Source organism: Carassius gibelio, chromosome B3 (genome assembly GCF_023724105.1).
Source record: "Carassius gibelio isolate Cgi1373 ecotype wild population from Czech Republic chromosome B3, carGib1.2-hapl.c, whole genome shotgun sequence".
NCBI classification, from domain to species: Eukaryota; Metazoa; Chordata; class Actinopteri; order Cypriniformes; family Cyprinidae; genus Carassius; species Carassius gibelio.
This window is the reverse complement of record NC_068398.1, coordinates 28,710,824-28,723,564: the sequence shown is the minus strand read 5'-3', so window position 1 is coordinate 28,723,564 and position 12,741 is coordinate 28,710,824. Positions and strand designations below refer to the sequence as shown.

At 37.3% G+C, this 12,741-nt stretch overlaps 1 protein-coding gene across 1 annotated transcript in view; it reads left to right on the top strand.

Moving 5' to 3' along the window:
• Nucleotides 1-12,741, top strand: part of LOC127952680 (transmembrane protein 104) — a 46,074-nt gene that overhangs the window by 23,055 nt on the left and 10,278 nt on the right. Inside the window, exon 9 of the mRNA XM_052551334.1 lies at nucleotides 5,739-5,832. Coding sequence (XP_052407294.1) covers nucleotides 5,739-5,832 — 94 coding nt within the window. The remainder of the gene's footprint in view (nucleotides 1-5,738; nucleotides 5,833-12,741) is intronic.

Sequence of the window (12,741 nt, the reverse complement as noted above, 5' to 3'; positions counted from 1 at the left end):
TTTAGAAGCATAATTATATTAAAAAAATACTACTCCCTCCATTAAACATGCATAATCAACTCATGTAATAAGTACCATTAACCGACAGTAAGAACTTTGACTGATTAATACAATCAAATGTTTTAAATATTTATTTTTAATCAAAATATTTTAACAGGTTTGCTGCCTGGTTAAAATACGCTACATGTATAAAAGTTGCGTTTAAAAAAAAAAAGTCACATTTTATTATTTCATTCAGAAATAAGTCTAATGCCGACGCAAAATGTTTATAAACATTATTATAAGCACATTAAACATAGCTAAGCTAGGCTATTTTATTTCCCCTCACACAACAACAAATCATATTCAGAAAAGAACAATAAAAATATAAGGATGCTATATAAATGAAAAGCCAAAACTAATTCATTTAGGTTAAAACGAAACTTAAACCAATGTTGGGTCTCTCATTCAACACTAAATCAAATATGTATTTATTTGCGATGTAGCCTATTTGATGCCAAAATATAATTATGTAACCCTGGTTCTGTAAGCCACTTCACTCGCGTTCAAATATCCATGTAAAATAAAATGTGTTTGGCATAACATAACATCACGCCGGTATGGTGATAACACTTAATGGCACAGATTTCACTACATATTTAAACTGAGCTGTGTTGTTTTCCGTATGTTTGGCTGTTTGACTGTATTATGATAATAAACAGGCTGCACTGTCAAAGTAGCAATGCTTAACTGTGTGCGCTCACCCTTGCGACACCGGCGCTATCACTAGAATTTTTTCCTTCTAACATTTTTTTTTCTTTGTACTGTCTTTGTTTCCTTTCGCGCACCACAAAAATGAACTAAAACGCTGCATACTAAGCTACTCGTTAAACCGTTTTTATTTTATTTATTTTTTGTTACATTTTTTACAATTGTATCTAATTTGCATTGCTGGGGCTTAGAGGAACAACCAGTTGCTGTAATATAGCTTTCACAGGTGGTCGCTATCGGTGGCGGCACGATCAGGTCCTCAGGACGATAGCAGAATTCATCAGCAACACTCTTAACATCTGCCAGAGGACAGGGCTGAGTAGGAATGCCATTCATTTTGTCAAAGAGGGTGAAAGACCAACTAGAGAACATCAAAAGGCAACTGGGCTACTCCTTGCTACACAGGACTGGAGACCTTGGAAAGCAACTTAGGTTTCCTCCTCACATCACAGAGAGTTCTTTGTGGCCTGACATTGTGCTGTGGTCAGACTCACTAAAAAATGTTCAGATGCTTGAGCTCACCCTACCATGGGAAGAGCGGATGGAGGAGGCCTTTGAGCGGAAAAGAGCAAAGTATGAGGAACTGAGGAGCAACTTGCTAAGAAAAGGATGGAAAGCCAAGTATTGGCTGGTGGAGGTTGAGTACCGGGGCTTTGCAGGCCAGTCGCTGTACAGGGCATACATGGCACTCTGAATATCAGGAGAGAGGTGAAGGAAAGCAGTTAACCCCAAGATAGACGCAGCTGAAAAAGCATCTAGGTGGATTTGGCTAAAGAGGGCAGATCTGTGGGTTGCTGCTAGGGCACAGTCCGGGGTCTGATCAACCCTGGTCGGGTCACTTGGGCGAGAGTGTATGATATTCAAAAGACCCGAAACACCTTGTGACCCCAGGTAATATCACCGATGATGTGTTTCTAAAAGCGCAAGTAGTTTAAAATAATCTTGTCTGTTAACGGGTGTTGATTGTTGGTTAGGAGGTAATAAACAAAATGAACATCCCTAGTAATAATGTTGTACTGTATAACAATACTTTTTGAAATAATTACTATTTTACAAGCGGTTAATCTGAAATTTTTTTCAGAGTTTATCTGAAATTATTATTAAATGGTTAATGATAGTACATTTATTATTTTTGTTGTTATACATTTTTTATTTTGTATCATCATCTTGAATGTTATTTAAAAATGTTAATGTTTTATGTAACATCTAGTACATTGTTACATTACAATTTAATATTATATATTACTATAATTATCATTATATTGATTATACCATTATTTTTTTTTTTTAATCACATTTTAAATCATGCCATTGATTTAAAATGCATTTTGATTTTAGACATGAGTTTGCAAAACTTTAACCCCAAGCATAATTCGTAGCAATAGAGATGCATTCCTTAGCAAACAGTGATAACACTTTCATGGCTTGAGTTTCATGTATGGCTATTTTATGCTAATATTGTTAATTACTGAGCTCTGTGCTCTGATAATAAGTACAGTATGCCACAGTGCCTCTCTTTGTGTCACATCTGAGTCACCAAGCATCCCGCGGCTCTCGCTCTTTCTCCTTCCCCTGATGCCCTCTCTGCCTGGACCTGTCCCTCCATTTCTCCCCTCACATCAATCTATTGCCAAACTTCCTTCCTGTTGTCCTTTCCAGGCATGCGTTGGGCACCAGCTTGCCAATGTTGCACCATTTTCACTATCAGCACCAGCAACACTCGTGGAATGAGATGGGGAATGGAAATCCGTTACTATCTCTCTGCCCTCCTGGCATGCGTGGACGAGCTCCTGTCAAGTTTCCAACCTTTCTGCCAACGTCCTTTCTCAAATCGGAAACTGCAGCATATGTTATAAGTCAGGCTTTAGATGAGGAGCTACAGCAGGCCCAGCCGTCAGAGTTGAGATTGGCTAGCTTAGACATTGCCTCCCATAAAAAAAGCTGAGCTGTTTTACAGGGTTTATGTTTTCAGTTTCATTTTGTGTTGACATGAGATTGCATTTGGTATTTTATGGCTGTTCTGGGATGTAGCATTTCTGCTTGGGAGTAAATGGTTAGGGCTCATGGTTAGGGTCGTGGGTGTTTCCGACCATCGTGGAACAAGGGGTTGGTTGTATATTTTTGTGTGGTGGGAGTGATGCAGGCATTTCAAGATAACTCATGCTGACAACAATGCATTATGGGAATTCATCAAGGTGGATGCTCATTTCTTGTAGTATTTGCTCTATTGGGTGCTCCGAGGTGACTTTTCTTTTCTCCTTTTTATGTTTTTTTTAAATATATTTAATGATTAATCCCACCTAATATTAAAGTTTTTAAATATACTTTTATATTGCAATAATTTGAATAGTTTAACAAAAAAAATTGCGCACACACACAGACAACCATATACATAAATATTAGCGGTGGGCCGTTATCGGCATTAACGTGCTGCGTTAATGTGAGACTCTTATTGGGCGACACAAAAAATATTGCCGTTAATCTATTCTCAAAGTTGGGTTGGGAGCTGGGTCTATACTACGCGAGCTATGATGACTTTCACCTATGTCGAGAGCGCATTATTGTAGCGCGAAAGTACATTAATATAATGTGTGAGCCCCGGGTCTCTTTGCTCGCGTGTGGGAACTAGGCGTGTGTTCTTAAATACATACACGTTGCTCTTGTAATCGCGATTGCACTGAACACGTTACAAGAGCAATGTGTATCTGAGAGCATGCGCCCAGTGAGATTCGCGTATTATATTAAGGTACTTTCGCGCTACAGTAATGCGCTCTCGACATTTGAAAGGGATATAACACCATAAAATAACGCCATATTCTGGAACAGGAGATGAGCCCCTGGTCTAATGCACCACCTGTCTTGAGAAACCCGTTCTCAAAGACTTAACGTTACTTTTAGGCATTATTTTATTTGGGTAACACATGTATTCTGAATGCCTTCGTCAGAATTCAAATGAGCCATTTTAATCTAGATTAATTCCAAGATTACAGTGAGACTCATCTAGATTAAAAAAAAATTTATCTATGCCCACCACTAATAAATATGTATAAGCAAAAGTTCAGACCACTTAATGGCTTGCCAACATGGTTGACGGCTTAAAGCATAATCACAGTTTTAGATTGATTAACTGCGATGCTGTATAAGATGTCCATTCAAACTGAAATCATAAATATAGGCAATGTGCAGCCAGTTTCAGAGCAAAATCGAAATGGAGAAAAACACCCATCTGTCCCACTCTTCAGTATCGCTCCTCAATTATTACATAAGTCCAAACCTTTTTTGCTGGTAACTGTTTAACTTCTGCCCTATTGTTTCATATCCCATTACAACCATTTATAGGAACCCCACATGAACTTTTGTCTTGTCCCTACAGGGTTTTAGCTTTTGACAGCCTCTCTGTCAGCTCTTTTATCAGGACAAACATGCAGGCATCATGATGGACTGTTATCTCACTCTCATCCTATCTGACTATACAAAAACCAAGACACTCCTCACCTCTCAAGATAAAGTATGAATGGTGTCATGATGATTTACAATTCACTCTTTAATAAGAGACATCCATCAATTTAGCGGAGTGTGTTGAGCTCTGTTTTTAGCCATTAATCTGTCTACTCAACAGGACATTAAAATTGAATCCTTTTTTTTAAATTCACATTCCTGGTCTAATTGTGTTTGAAAAGGGATAGATTTTTTATTCAACTGTGTTGGCAAACATATCCGTATGCTGGTGGCCTGAAAACCAAATCATCATATGCAAAATAGTGAGTCAGAGCATCTGTGATGTACCAGAAGAGGCCAGCTGAATCAGATTAGAGATTACTTTCAAGACAAAAATAGGTCAGGAATGTTAAAAATGTATTTTAGTTCCTTGCTTAAACAGTGATTGTGTTTTTAATGGAAATTGACTGATCGCACCTAAAATGGGTTTCACAGGTGGAAGACATTAGCCTTGTTACAACAGTTGTATGTATTAAAGGAGCATTCCGTAGGTTCTGAAATTTCTAACCGTTACTGACACCATTGGCCGTTAGAGGAACTGCAGCCAGTCTCATGCTCGTTCTCAGTGCCCAGAGGAGCACGCTCTTTTTTTTTTTTTTTTTTTTTACTTCGAGGAGTGTCCGTGGGTGTCTGAATTGTGCTGGAGGCTGGTCGCTTCTTTCCATCCACAGAGTCCATCTGAAAACACTATTGCCGCTGCATACTATAATGGCTGGCGTGCCGTACGGTTGTAAGCCCAAGTAGACGAGAACACGCATGACGTCACATTTTATGAATTTTCGCGGCAATTCGGGCCCGACTCCTCCACAAACAATTGAGCCTACAGGCTGATAGAGGCAACCGTGGTGGACAGTCGAGGTGTCATTCTTTTTTTTTACATCATGGTTGGCTCATACATGTACAAATGAAAACTCTATCTTAAAGATTTTTTTTAAGTAAAAACCTCCACATAGCTCCTTTAAGGACAGCTACCTTCATGCCAAACATGAAAACATTTTTAAAAACACAAAAGATGTGATTTAATATTGTGTAGTTATGTGGGACATTCAGAGTAAATTCCTTGCTTGCACGGTCAAGCACACCAGGACTGGGAGGTCCAGTACTTCTTGCTGCTGTCTGTAATGTTTGTAATGTTCATATCAAAGAGTCTGGCATCAACACTTAACCCAGTGCAGTTCATTAGAAGCGTGTCATGAATCTATGTGCCTGCACACACAAGCACATAAAAAGTAAGTATGTGTGTACCATGAGTCTGCTCCACAACTCCACAGATCTCCATAGAATTGGAGCACCCATCGTTCATGAAGTCCTATGCGTCAGTAGCCCTATGTATACACTTCAGTTGTGGCTGAAATAGGTGCTACATTTGGTAGTTATTTCGGATAAAATACCACACAGATCTGTCTAGGTATCCTAACAGCACACTGTTTTTACTGCAAACTGCTTTTTGCTTTCTTTGACTTGTTTTCTGTATTTTTACTTCACTTCAGGCAATCTTCACACTGTTGTTGGGGCCCTTCACCTTTTTCAATGCGCAGAAGACCAAATACCTCCAGATCCTTACCTCACTAATGAGATGGATTGGTAAGTTGTTTATTATTTTTTTGTTTGGTTTGTTGTTGTTTTTTTAATTAGTTTTTTGTATGTTTTTGTTTTTGTTTGTTTTATTTGGTTTTGGTGTTTTAATTTCTTTTTTTATTTGGATTTAATTTATTCTAAGGTTTTGTTTACATTTTTTATACATGGGTGATACTTATATTTTTCTATTTATTCATATAATTTTTTTTTTTTTTTTTTTGCAACTACATAGCCTAAAACAAAATCTTCTCTAGTATTCAAGTTTTACCTTAGGGAGAAAATAAATTATGGTGATAATGTTTCTGTGAGTAACTTGGTTTTGTGAAAGCTTAAATTATGATAACATAAGTGCATATTTTTTTTTATTTCCTCATTAACCATTTTTATTTATTTTCTATACGTCTCTTAAAGGTACGGCATCATGGTTAGTACGTTGCTCCCCTCCTCTGCAGTGTAGCCAGGGTCTGTCAATCATAAATGTGTCCCGCTCCATGTCTTCGCCTTCTGTCTCCCTCATACTTCAGCCTGACAGGCTAGACAGGCCCTCTCAGGCGTGATTGGGCAGTCACTTACCAGACGACAGGCCCAAAATAAAACCGCCCATCCTCAAATCACAGCCGCACTGAATCGTGGCTTCGCAGTGGTGAATGAACCTGTAAAATGTACAAAAGCATCTGGGGCGCACATTCGCAGTGCTCATAGACCTTTAGAGAAACAAGCATACGCCCTTTTGCTCACCTTTTCCGGTCATTAATTCACAATGAGATGTGAATGAGAGTCATTGGCTGTTTGATGCGTTTCCTAATGGCTTCATGGGTCTTAAGGCAAAAAATGGAGGCAGTTGTTTAAAATTTATGTATCAATGAAATGTATAGACAAAGTACAGAAATCTGCTGATTAGCATGTGCGGCAATATTTCTGCCATCTGTATTTTAATGCACAGCCCATTTAAGAGCACTATAACCTGAGGGGTGAAGTAGCTTATCCTGCTTACTTCAGCAACATATACCGCTGAATGAATGCAGGTGATGAACTCCACAGCAGTGCTGTTATTTCTCAGACTGTTGAATGGATTCCTGCTCTGTTAGCCATGTGAATCAATATGGGCTCATTTGCATCATGTATGTATTATGTATGCTTCCACTCGATCATGAAAGATATCACCGGTCTAGCTGGCCACTGTTTGCTGTGTATCGCAGTTTATTTTTTTTCTTTTTGTGGAAATACTTCACTGCCCTGCAGCAAAGCGGCCATTTTTTCTGTCTGTGCTGCCCTTATCATTTTTTTTGTTGCTGTTTTTTCCTTCCTCTATTCTGAATCTCCAGAGAGCTGAAGTAATTATTTGATGATGCATTCTTCTCATATTTAGTCTACAGTATGATTTGAAGCCATTAAAATGTCTTAAATCCACTTTTCCAACATCTTTTTTTTAATCCTTAAATATTTTGCATAAAACTCCTTTTACTTTGTCATCAAAATGATTGCATGTTATCATTATTAAAATAGTTTTGTTACACAGTATTAATCTCCATACATTTCCTATAATAAGAATTGTTACTTTTAAAGCTTCAGTGTTAGTGCTGTTATATTATGTATTTAGTGAACTAATATTAAAATATTAATGTCTATATTAGTTAAAATTTATTTTCATCTTAAAGTTGTAAAATTGGTTTTAAATCAAGCATCAAATTATGTCATACAATTGAATACATTTTTTTTAACGTTTCAAATTATTTTTACAGTGATTCAGAAATTCTGCAGTGGTACTTATTTTCCAGCTGTGCTTATTAATCATTCTCCCAAGCAGGACCAAATTGATTCACAGGCAAAACAAACAGACAAGTCTTAAAACAAATGAAAATCTTGTCTAAGCTTTAGATTGGATTGAATTTTTAATGTGATCCAGCAACAGTCAGTGGTTTTAGTTCCTTTTGACTAGCTGCTATTAACAAACGCTTGGCCATTTAATATGCACAGTGATCCATAAACGATCTCAATTTCTAATTAGTGTTAAAAAAAATCAGCCTCATCTGTGTTAATGAAACTTACTTTACCATAGATTGAGGCACTGGTATCTATCCCAGAGGAGAAACACAGATAGACAAATCTAATACAAAGCATGATATCAGTTTTAGTATTTTAGACTCTCATTTGACAAACATTTGCATTGAATATGAAGTGGCTTTTTTATTTTGATTGTCTCGAAATTTTACTAAGAAAATCTGTTTATTTATTACTCAGCTCTCCAGAATACTTGATTCTGATTGGTCGATCACTGCAAACATTATTTTTTTGTATAATTATGCTAAACTGTATATTTGACTAGTCCCTTGTTACTGAACTCCTACATATAGGAACAGTTTCTTGTCTTTTGTATCACTCCACAGCTCCCTTTTTTCCCCACGTAATACAATAATTTGATCTCAAATCAATATTTCCTGTCCATTTAATTTATTCATTAAGTGGTCTAGTAATAACATGGAGAATATGCTTAAGCAGTCATCCCAAAATAAACCCTTTCCAAGTGATACAGGACCATTGCCATCCTTTTAGACTTTTTGACCAGCTGACTGAACTTTCATCCGTTATGTAGTAATCATATTATTTCATACCAGAACCCAAGCTGTTAAAATTACCTCAACACTCTTCAACCATTCTTCCGCTTTTATTGATTAACAATGGCATTTCAATAGATCAGTGCAGCCGTCAATAGGTTGACCAGTCGCCCATCATTTCTTTTCCTCGTTCAGTTCTCCCTTTCCAGTCTTGTGCTTTTTCCCATGATCCTCTCTGCTCTCAGTCATTACTCACAGCAGACAGCAGGTCAAGCAGGCATGTCCCTTGTGTGCCTCTGTTCACCCATAATGCACAGAAGGAGAGACCGTGCCTGCTCCTGTGTCAAACAAGATGTGGTACGTAGGGATGGGTTCAGTTGGTGTCAGGGGAGCCACTTTGTGTTTTAGCCTCGACGCCACCCAATACCTGCGCTGTCCTCTGCTCAACCAGAAAACAGAGCTCAATTATTAGCTCCAGGACCACAGCAGCTTCATACTTGAATTAACGCTGATATGAAACCTCAGCAGTCTCAGAAGCCATAGACTCTTCTTGATCGCCACTTGTATGAAATTCACGAAGCACCTTGTTTACCAGGAACGCAGCTATGACGTCTTGTATGCAGAGCTGTGCATCTTCACATGCATTATTTAAAGGCAATTTTATTGCGGGGGTCATTTAAATGGGAAGGATCACCTCCTCTCAGCACTGAAGTAAAGCGCATTTATCAGGTTTTGACGTGGAGAGCGAAATGAGTCGGTGAGGTTGCCACTTTAATTCATATTTAGTGTGAACGGTGAGGAACGGACAAAGGGCGTGTGATCACTCACTGGAGATTAATGACTGCATGTTGCATTGCTGTGGTGGGTTATTGAACGCCCCTCAGGGACTGTATTACTGTTGTGCTACAGCAATATGCTGAAGACTTCAGAAATCTGTTGTTCGGGTTCAAGAGATCATTTGCATCATTATATATGTAATGGTAGAGTGCTAACAAGGTCATGGCTCTATTGCTCAAATGAGGTTCTGTTCCCAGGCAGTGCATGAATAAAAAAAAAAATGTATGGCTTGAATGCAAACTAATTCACTTTGGATAAAAGCATGTTTAATGCATACATGTAATGTAAGGAAATGTGTATATATAAAGTTGATTTGCAATAGGTGCAATAGGCAGTGCAGTGCAAAGAATCAATAGTTGATTCCTTTAAATATTTGTGAGCACAAAAAAATAACGTTTAATTAAGTTCTGTCTTTATTTTGATAGCTTGGATTGTGCTCTTTTATCCACAAAAGCTCACTATGACCTCAGCCATTTTTTTTTTTAACTAATAATCACTGTGATACCACCAGTTACAATTATATTCTAGATAAATTGTATCAATAAGTTGCAGCCCTATTTCAAATCGGCTTGTGTGTGAACAGCAGCACTACTATAAGGATAGCTCCAGTGCTACAGTATGTAAATGTTAAGGGTTTTCCCCATATTAATAGGCCCGATATACTGTAAAAGGTGCTGCAGCAGTGTAGTCTCAAGGTGTTCTGAAATATAGCCTTGCCTTAATGAATACCACAGGAAATGGTTCAGCTCCCACAGCCTGAAAATTGCACTCAAGGAAAATGCTTTGTGTCTCTCATTTTGCAGGGCCTGCAATATGGACAGGCTACAAACTACCATACACTGCTTTCCTTAACAGGCCGTAAAACCTCTCGCTCATTTGCTTGAAAATGTCAGAGGATCATCAATTGGTCTGAAATGGCATAGTTTGGATGCTTTCTGCTGGGTTTATTGTGTAAACTGTGTTCAAATACATTTTTGACTCTCTTAAGCCTGTGCTATGTATTGATGCCCACATTTGCTTCCCTTATGGGTTTCTGTTAAAACTTTAATTACTTTAACAGTTAGGTGAGGAATAAAGTTTAGGGGGTTGGGGAGATGTGTGTACCATATATATTCACCCTCTGTCACATAAGCATTTTCATTTAATAATTAACAGAAATGGATCACAAAGACAGTCCAAAAATCTATTCATGCTCATTCCAAATGACTTTTTGGCAGTAAATAATAGACTATTAGTAGGGGCTCTGTGGTGCTGCATACTATAGGTTTTAAAGAAGCCTCACCTAGACTGCATGTATTTTATAAAAAAATATATTATTAAAATTTTAAGGAACTTTTCTATTTGATTATATGTTAAAATGTCTTTTTTTCTGTGATCAAAGCTGAATTTTCAACTTTCAGTCTTCATTGCCACATGATCCTTCAGAAGTCACTCTAGTTTACTGATTTACTGCTTAAGACACATTTATTGTTATTGTCAATGTTGGAAACCGTTCCATATCGTTTCAGGATTCATTGATAAATGGAAAATGAATTTCTTTCAAATAGAAATCTGAGCCTGAAACCTGGGCAAGGGAATGTTCCAGCCTGGGCAAGCATGCAAGGTTGTTGATCTAGCAATGCGATTACTGTAAGTTACTAAATAACAAGTTCCTTAAGTTTATGGAATGTGATTGATTGATACTATCACAGATGGGATGTTTTTGACGTCTGCCTAATGTACTCCCCACTCACCGTTCTGCATTCACACTTGATGGTCACAGCTGGTCATGTGACTCAACATCTCACGGGTGCTTTGTTAATGAAGAGTGTCCTTCAAAACCCAGCACACCGTCCTTTGAGAAAGCTTTAGCAATCAGACATTTTGATTGTAATGTCATGACAAGTTTGACTTTCCTGCATGAATTTATTCGGCCCTCTTTATACATATATATATATATATATATATATATATATATATATATATATATATATATATATATATATATATATATATATATATATATATATATATATATATCCTCCTTGTCTCTCCGTGTGTGGTGTCTTCTGACCGGGCTCTGCTGGTGTCAGAGACAAACATATCATGATGAATAAGACTTGAAGACACAGATACCAGTGGCTTTTTCCATGGCCATCAGCATGTACACTGAGGGAATTTATAGCGTGTGATGAATCGGTGTGCTGTATGTGGTGGGATGGAATCACATCTCATCCCTAAACAACAAAAGGCCTCTGTGCTGAAGGTTAAGCATCTATACAATGACTTAAGTTGTGTCAGGAGTATTTGGATTAAGTGTGCCCTTGATTTTCTTTTCTTTTTTTCTCTCTTCTACCCTCCTATTCTTTCGGTGCAACTCTTTTGTACTCGGCTACTCTAATGAAAAGGAGTAATGCATCTTGAATCTGACTACATCCCATCCATACTTGTATCCTCTCTGGTTGGGTCTTCCATTAAATTATCTGTCTCTGATGTTCCCCAGTGATTTGCAGTTCCATCGTTGTGTATGTCTGCGTTTGTCCTCTAGTTGAGCTCTTGCGTATCTGATTTGCTATATTAAGCATATTGCACAATGAAGGTTACCTGTTAATGCAGTTGTTTGCCTTTGGCTTTGTGCTCTGTATTTCACAGTCCTTCCTTAGCTGACTTGTACAGTATTTGTATAGTGTGACAGATGTTTAATATATTATACATTTATATATATATATATATATATATATATATATATATACTCAGTGGTGTACTGAACATTTTCTGGAAATCAATGTGAAGAAAACAAAAGAGATGGTTATAAATTTTAGCAAAAATAGAATGATAGTTCCCCCCTCTAATATTAATGGTGAATTAGTGGAGAGGGTTTCAACGTATAAATACTTGGGAGTTGAAATTGATTCTAAATTAACTTTTAATGAATGTGCACTAAACAAAATTAAGAAAATGCACCAGCGGATGTACTTCCTTAGGAAATTATATAATTTTAGATTAGAAAAACACATTCTTGTAATGTTTTATAAAAGCCTACTTCAGAGTGTTTTGTCCTTTGGCCTCATCTGTGTGTTTGGTAACATGCATGTTAAGGACCAAAAGAAACTGCAGCGCATGATTAAGATGGCCAGCAGGATCATCGGAATTGACCAGGTGTCGGTAGCTCAGCTGTACAATGAGCTTATTTCAAAAAAGACTGATCAAATCCTTAATGACCCTACTCACCCTCTATATCATAAATTTATTAGAAGTAATAGGTCAACTGGTAGAATTTTACAACAGAGAATTAGAACAGAAAGGTATAATAAATCATTTGTCCCCATAGCGATCAGATTGTATAATGATCACGCACATCGCAAGCTATCATAGTTTTAGTTATTTGATAATATTATAAATTTTTAACGTCAAATGTTGGATTGTAATTTTCATTCTTGTAGTACTGTTATTTTTTGTATAGATTGTGTTTTATGTGTTGTGTTTGTTTTTTGGAGAATATGTTGTGATAAGGGCGTGTAATGAATGAATGACCATATGAATT